The 8,109-nt window shown below is 41.8% G+C and overlaps 1 protein-coding gene across 1 annotated transcript; it reads left to right on the forward strand.

The window, feature by feature from the left end:
* Positions 1 to 2,069: 2,069 nt before the first annotated feature.
* On the forward strand, positions 2,070 to 7,176 carry LOC146457555 (uncharacterized). The gene is made up of 2 exons (XM_085091832.1): positions 2,070 to 2,318; positions 6,831 to 7,176. The coding sequence occupies exons 1-2, from the start codon at positions 2,197 to 2,199 to the stop codon at positions 7,174 to 7,176; spliced, it is 468 nt and encodes a 155-aa protein (XP_084947958.1). The 5' UTR covers positions 2,070 to 2,196.
* The last annotated feature ends 933 nt before the right edge of the window (positions 7,177 to 8,109 follow it).

Genomic DNA, 8,109 nt, shown 5'->3' on the forward strand with positions numbered 1-8,109 from the left:
GTCTTCACATTCTTGTTTATTTTTAGCTGGAACTTCAATCGAATTCAAAGGATACTTGCTAGCCAATCAGGAGGTTGACATTATTTTCACGCGGACCGAAACTTAAACTTTCTCGGGAAAAAGTAATCTTGATCGTGCCTAAAAATAGAGTGTTCTGTGAAAACACCGTCCCACACGCTTAATATAGGAGTTATACGCTCGCAGTAATGAGCTTCCGATTTTTCTTAGCTTTTTTCTTGTAGTCTTAAGCTTGTCTTTGCAATAATACGCTCGATATAGATTACAGACTGCAGCGATTACATTAGCCTGCAGTGCAGGCGTTTTTCATGGGCGAGCGCTGAATAATAAATTTAGTTCGCGTATTTGAAGGAGGCTGAGGGGGAGGGGGGGGGGGGGGGGCAGGAAATGAGAGCGAAAAAAAAAACGCCTGCCCGCAAACCCTGTGTAATCGCCAAACGCCCCTATTTATAGTTGCGCTTGATCAGTGCATTTCCGGCTTCATTCATCACAGCTTGTGCAGTCATGTAACGTACTTCGCGTGATCTAAGTTTCTACTTTGAAATCAAGCATAATAAAATGAAAGTTGTCTCTGTCTCAAAAATAAAAAGAATTATGAAAGAATAAAGCTACTGTGTGACGGTCAAATTAGTAAATTTAGTAAAGTTAATTTTCTGCGTTCGCTTTCAGAAGATTTACAAGTGTCACGCTGTGCGCCGCAAAGGTCAAATACAGAATATCAAGCACAGATCAGTTCAAAGTTTTATTCGGGGCTATGCGAATACAAACCTTTACCCGGTCCAACTGAACAGTATGCGAGTCGTCCCCAGTTATCACACAAAGCTGTTGGTCAACTGGTGTATCAATCTTTTTCAGCGATCGAAAAAAACGGACAGTAATCCTCCGCCGAAGCAATGATAAACGGTTTTTTGCATCCTCGATATCTTTTTAGTCTGTGTCCGTATTTTGTTAGTCCCATTGAAGTTGCTTCTTCACAGCACTTTTCAGCGGACAGACAAGGATCGCATCAGCACTTTTGCTCGATAAAATCAATTTAAGGACGGTGCCTACTAATACCGAAGTATTTTTGTTCGGTTTATGACTATGCGAGAAAAGCAGATCTTAGCAAGGGCTATTGGAATCCAAAAAGAAAATCGGGGGTAACCACGCATTTTTCAGAGATAATTAAGCAATAATATCTCTAAAAAACGCCAAAATATAAAGCAATGTATGGGATTTTTTCCTAAATTGAAGCTTAATTATCTCTGAAAAATGCATGGTTACCCCCAATTTTCTTTTGAGATACCAAAAGCGTTTCGTAAGTTCTGCTTTATCCGTATAGTTTTAAACCGCGCAAAAATATTTCTGTATTAGTAGGCACCACCCATAGGAAACCCGAGTATCTCGCGATGCGCAGAACGTATGCGCAGTAACAATAGTAGGCACCGACCTTAAATGTCCTTCAGTCGAACCAACAACGGAAAGGTAAGGCTTTTTCCAAAGGCGGTAGGAAAATCTGCCAATACATCTTGTCTCGACAACGGTGAAAAAATTATTTCTTTTTGTTCGGAGCTCAATTCAAGTGATATTCCAATTTCTGAAAGACACGGTTTCATTGAGCCCAGTGCTAGTGGAGCTGGAATGAAATGACATGCAGACCGATCTGCCGTGGATTGTCAGGTATCAATCAATATGTGACTTACCGCACCAATCAGAGCCCCCGTCTATCCAGTGTACGGGTTCTGCAAACAAACAATGAGTGCGGGCAGGCGTATTTTCCCTCCTCTCCCCCTCCCCCCTCGTTTAATTCTCAGCTAGTCGTTCTCTCCCTTAAGGTCACTTTTGACTCGCTCCAGCCCTCTCGCGCTTCCTCGCACAAGATGACAGCAACGAAGAATTATTCAGCGCTCCCGCTCCAAAAAATACGCCTGCATTGCAGGCTACGATTACATGGATGATTTTCACTGTTAGACTACTGTTCTCTGTGTTGAAAAAACATTTGAAGGGCGGAGTTACCCCTTTATGTGGCAGAATCCCCCAAAACAGCGTGCGTTTCCTCGAAGCCGTTGAGATAGATTATAACGAAGACTTTCTTTCTGTGTTTGTAAGTAATAAAAAAGTGTACTGACTTCTTTTTTTAGTTTCGAAAATCGATTTTCCCAGCAACACTTCCCTGTTCAGTTCACTATCAGGCAGAGAATGTTTTTTGAGGTGCAAGTTGACACTGAGGATGATCGGTTAACAATTCTTGCCTTGGATTGCCTTGCCACACCTTCCCAGGACAGGAATTCAGAGCCCAGATATGATGTTATCAAGGACGGGTGCGTTTTTAAATGTAAAACTCCTCTTGATATATTCCACTGTTTACTCATTTTCGTCTTCTTTAATGCTGAAGAAATACCATGTGCTTAATAGAGCAATGTTGGACCTTCAAACGATTATGTGCAAACAAATCCAAATTAATAGACCAACTACAAAATGGCAATTTGATTGGTTCAGAGAGCAAAGCAAATGCATATGGGTTTTTGGACTTCGATCTTTCACCCCTGCTTTTTTTTTTCAACTGTGGCAGGTGAAACAATAGCTGGAAACGGCGTCTGCTTTTGCAGGCTGTTCGATCAGTAATATGCTGTAGAGCAAACCAACCTGAAGCGTTATTCATATACTATTCAGACACTGTAATTAGTGGATTTCAATCCTCTTTTACGTTGTAATGCTGTTTAGTGGCGCTATGGCTGACTCGTACACTAAAACAAATCATTTGCCTGATTTTGATTCAAAGCGTTCGTGTGTTACCAAAAGGCAAAGTAAGCAGCATGATGCATCATATATATCTTGCTTCATAGATGTTTAGTCGAAGAGACGCTAAGGTTCCATCCTCGCCCAGACCCGCAGGCTCAGCGTTTTAGCCTGGAGGCCTTCCAATATGTCAGCAAGAACCCTTACGTCTTCTTCCACTGCAAGGTTAAAGTTTGCAACGCAACTGATCCAGCCTCGTGGTGTGAACAAGGCTGCATTAAACGAGAGCGACGAAGCACTAAGACTATCCCTGACAACATAGATGGCGTGTGGTAAAAAATGCTCTGGCCCAGGGCCCGCTCACACTGAACCGAGAAAAGTGGGGGACGGAAAACGGTATGTATTGAGAACTATATGTTAACTGTAATGGAATTCGTAAACACGTTTCTACCATTTCCGTAAAATTGACTAAGAAAACAAAACGTTCAGTCAGTCTCAAATTCTATTTTCCAGGTATCAACGTATCTGTTATTGCTGCATTGGCCGTCCTCATTGGAGTTTGTGCTTCGGGCATGGTCTACATGGCATGGCAGAAGAAACAGGGGAAAACCGCAAGCCAGTATAAACCGCTCTAGCATTATATTAGCAAATCGAAAAGAGGTGATCATGACAGAACAATGGTTGTATGTCCTTGCTTCGTTGACCTAAAACCCTATATAGACTGGGGGGGGGGGGGGTGGTGGTTGGGGGAGGGGGCGGATTCTGATCGCGACGACTTTGAACCAGAAGAACGTTTTTTAGTATTTAAGCAAGCGCCTTGAAACTTCAAGACTTTTCCAGAGATTAATCTGGAAAAAAATTGATGTGGTCGGTTAGTGTCCGTTGACTTTGATATAGCCATGGCAACCAATTTTTGACAGGCATCTTTTCAGAAGTTGATTACTGTTCATTCAACATCGGTACATTCCTAAAGGCTTTGGGGAAATTAAGAAATCGTGCAACCATGATGTAATTACCGGGTCATATGAGGTCATCACTTCCCGTTGTGCACCTCAAAATAAAAATCGTTGGACGTACTACTTATCCTCCAAGTCTCAATGTCACGTCTTTTATACTTGCAAATAGTAGCAACAGTGGAGGACCGAAACCGCCCCAACCCCCTCCCGTCCCAGAAGACGAAAACAAGCCCTGTATAAATATGGTTCAGATTGTTTGGAATTTGCATCTACTGAGAGTATCAAACAAACATGTACATTTCTTAGTTATGGGTGCAGACAGGCAACAAATGTGACAAATCTTTGAAATACATGTATAGAAAATAAACGTTGTGGGCGACGACCATTTGTGAAAGCTACTTGTGTTGGGAAGTCAAGTCAAAGTCAAAATCAACTAAACTTTATCCACGGTATTCTCATCAGTTACACCAGGTACTGCTTATAAAAATACTAGTTAAAAAATTCGTAATATAAAGTATCTACACCTACAATAAATTGAGTAAACTGCTTTTCATTTTTTTCTACTCTAAAACTACCTCCATTCCTCACCGTATCTAAAGCCTGAGTTTTTATTCACACGAGTTCGTCGTCTGTGGTGGCTGGCACAAGTTTCCAGCACGTTCCAGTACTTATACTTCACCTACATATTAAACGGGAACTGCGCAAAATTTCTTTTCCATCGATGCTTACAGCTTTGTTTGTTGTTGTCGTCGTTGTAGTTGTTGTTGTTGTTGATGATGTTGTCGAGGGTTTCTTTATTACCCATATAAGACTGGCTTGAACTGCCCATGCGCTGTATCATTTTGTGCCGATCGAGTTTCCCGTTTAAAGGATCCTACATGAAATGGGCATACCATTTCATTTTTAGTTCATTCGAACCTTCGCCAAATAAAAAGGATGTTTTAAAGGGCTTTCATCGTTATTGTTATTGCTATTTCGTCTCAAAGATTTTCTGAAAGGTTTCTAGTGAATTCTCATATGGGAGAGAATCCCTACTGCTTGATGATTTCCTTTTCTAAAGCGCATCAATGACGTACTTAAAATGATGACCGTTTCAGATTGCAAACCAATACCATGCTGGCCATGCATAACCGTCCAACATAGCACCTTTATCCTTTAATTAAAACAATTGTCTAATCATCAATGCCTCCTTTATTTAAAATTTTCACACTCATAAACCGGTGGCTCTCCTAAAAATGTAAACAATTTTATTTATCAGCAATATCAAAAAACAGTTTCACACTCATAAATCGGTGGCTCTCAAATAGAAAAGCTAAAGCAGAAATGAAATACTTTACGAAGAAGACGGCGGATAAGACCTTAAAGTACGGCCCGTTAAGATGGGAGCTAAACCAGCAGTATCAAGGATATGAAGTGTGACAGCATAAAATCATCATGGATGTCCTCGGAGGGTGGTCAAGAGATCTAGATGCCAAGATGCAGAAGCTAGTGGGTAGCAGGAGCAAGAAAGTGTTGTAAAACATGCAGAAGACGGTGTTATTGGGATCTCTGAATATTTCCTGGACTTTTAAAGTAGCAACATAACCGAGAACTGTAGTATTCAATATGTAGGCAGAAATAGTCGACATAGCCAGAGTATCTGATTTATTAACTGTATTACAGATTTTAGCAGATTGCAGGCCATGTGTATTCCAGGAATTCAATAAATTTAATAGCATATTGGTAATAAACAAACCCATGTGTAATAAAAATACACAACTAACGAGTCAAAGAAACAGCACTCCTTTGGTCTAGAATAGTTAGAATTTCTAATTAATAGATAAAATACACTAGAAACTTGGGCGGGGCCCAAGGTATAAAATATAATTTCTTCGTTAGTCTCAAATGGCCAATAGGTGTCCACTGCGCGTGCGCTGAGTGCGGGGCTCAACTGGGCTCGACTAAGTTAGTCTGTGGATGGATCGGGAACGGGACAAAGTTTAAGTTGTCGTTCCTGTTAAATGGTATGGGTGCGTAGTAATATTCATAAACTTTGCAGGTAATATTTTTTGACATGTAAGAAAGTGTTTCCGAGTGGCAGTGTTAATTGCCCCCGCAGGGTTTTGGCCCAGATGCCAAAACCCGAGGAGGCACCCTAGGATTCCCCGCGTGTATACATATAAGGAATTTCAAAATGTAAGAAAGTAAGTATTGCTAGTGTGCGAAAAACTCTCGATTTGATCAAACTAGGCGCGCACGGTCGTCTCGGGTAATATTTCAGCAGGCGCGCAAGGTGCTGTCGGGTAGCTGTCATTCTACAACCACGAGCGAGGTCTTCGAGCAGCGTTTGACGGTCTTGCGAGCAAGAGTTTGCGTTTCGTCGTCCTCTAGCAGCATTTCGGGTTCTTTCTAGCAGTGTTTCACGGTCTTTCAACCACGAGTTCGCATTTCGCCATCATTTAGCAGCATTTCAGCCACGAGTTCGCGTTTTGCCATTTTCCAACAGCGTGTCAAGGTCTTGCAATCACGAAGTCACGTTTCGCCATGTTCTGCATCTTTAGCAGCCTTTCAAACCACGAGTTCAAATCTTCGAGCAGCGTTTCAGGGTGAGTATTGATGATGATGGTAGTGATGTGTCGGAGAAAACTATGAAGGTAACAGTCTACCAAAGAAAAATGATGTTCCAGCTAAAACAAATGTAATTGAATTGAGATCTTCTAAAGCGAAGGTTTTGTCCAGTACAGAAAAGTCAATATAAAGGACAAGGATGTAAATCACGTCTAAGTCCCCGCTATGTTAGATAGTGGTTCTAACTAGAGTTTTACTTCAAAGAATGTAAATAGGAAACTCGGTTTAAGCGGACCTTAAGTACATATAACAATGAATTTGGCTGGAAGTCAGAAGAAGTCCGAGGAATTAGAGCTTATTAACATAACAGTAGTGTCTACTTCTGAAAAAGACATTCAGAACTCTATGCAAGTTTATGCAGTGAATAAAGCGTGCAGTCCAGCTAAAACAGTGTCTAGAAAGACTATAAATAGCTACCAACATTTAGAAGCAATCTCAAATAAAACTCTATTTATCTGCTGGAACTGAAGATTTGTTGGTCGGGACAAATCTTACTGATTCCTTTCTCGATATCCATGTTATCTCCGGTAGCGTTGGAGAACAAATAGCAAAGAGAAATTGCTTCGGATGGTACGTCATGGGCCAATTTACTGACCGAGAGGAACAATCTTCTGCAGTCAATTCAGTTGATGTAGGAACTGTCGGTGCATTGGAAGATATGAAGAAACTCCTTGTTCAGGACATGTTAGGAGTCAAGCCAACTGGACTTTATACGTGCAGAGAAAACGAATTAAAAGAGAACAAGTTCATCAAGTCAATTGTAGACTCCACTCAAATCGTTGACAGGAGAGTTCAAGTGCGAATGCCATGGAAAGATGGTAGACCTCAAAAGGAGAGCAACTACGACGTTGCGTATCAAACGAATTATCTCCTCTGAAAAAAACTTCAAGAGAAAGGATTGTCTAGCAGAAGTTCAAGACGAAGTCCAAAAGTTACTCGAACAAGAGTTCGTCGTAGAAGTACCCGAAGAAAAGGTCAATCACGACACTAGCCTGCGTAGCTGGCGGTATTATAGGCGCGCGCGAAATAAAGTTTTGGCGGCGGAGCCGATAGAAACGAGCGGTGAAGCCGCGAGAAATACCAAAGTCCCCCTCCCCATTCTCCTCGCGGCTTCATCGCTCGCTTCTAACGGCTCCGCCGCCAAAACGTTATTTCGCGCGCGTCTATAATACCGCCAGCTACGCAGGCTATTACGACACGCACGAATTGTATCTACTCCTACAAACGGTTTTTACTCCAGACAGAACTACCAAAGTTCGATTAGTCTTCGATGACTCCGGAAAGAGTCCAAATGGAAATTCATTAAATGATCATCTCGAGAAAGGAACGAACTATATCAAAAGTTTGCTTAACGTGCTTATGGCTTGGCGCTTTGACAAAGTTGCGTATACAGGCTACATGCGCAAGATGCTTAATCAAGTAATGATTCACCCAGATGATCAAGAGTTCCACAGGTTTCTGTGGAGATAGTGTACATCCCCGAGTCTATCGGTGGACGAAGTTAAACTTTGGCGATAAACCGGCACCAGATATTGCAGCTGGAACAATCAAGGCCCTGGCAAAAGTCTCGGAAGCCATGTACCCAGAAGCAGCCAAAGAACTCTGTACACACATCTATGTTGATGATATTGGAGGCTCCGGTGAGGACGAAGCGAGATGCAAGCGAATTACGGATGAGATCGACGCCATACTCGCCACAGGCCAATTCGAAATCAAAGCATGGCATTCTAACAACAAGAACATTGATCAGACAGATGAGGAATTTACAGATTCCCTTGGGGTCATAAATGGAACAAAACCCATGACAAGT

Source organism: Pavona decussata, unplaced genomic scaffold (assembly GCF_977016875.1).
Source record: "Pavona decussata unplaced genomic scaffold, jaPavDecu1.1 SCAFFOLD_240, whole genome shotgun sequence".
NCBI classification, from domain to species: domain Eukaryota; kingdom Metazoa; phylum Cnidaria; class Anthozoa; order Scleractinia; family Agariciidae; genus Pavona; species Pavona decussata.

Excerpts from the sequence above, each read along its gene's own strand:
- LOC146457555 (XM_085091832.1), top strand. The coding sequence starts at position 2,197 with ATGTTTTTTGAGGTGCAAGTTGACACTGAGGATGATCGGTTAACAATT. Across the intron at positions 2,319-6,830 it reads TATGATGTTATCAAGGACGG|CGTTGGAGAACAAATAGCAA; the intron begins GTGCGTTTTTAA and ends TATCTCCGGTAG.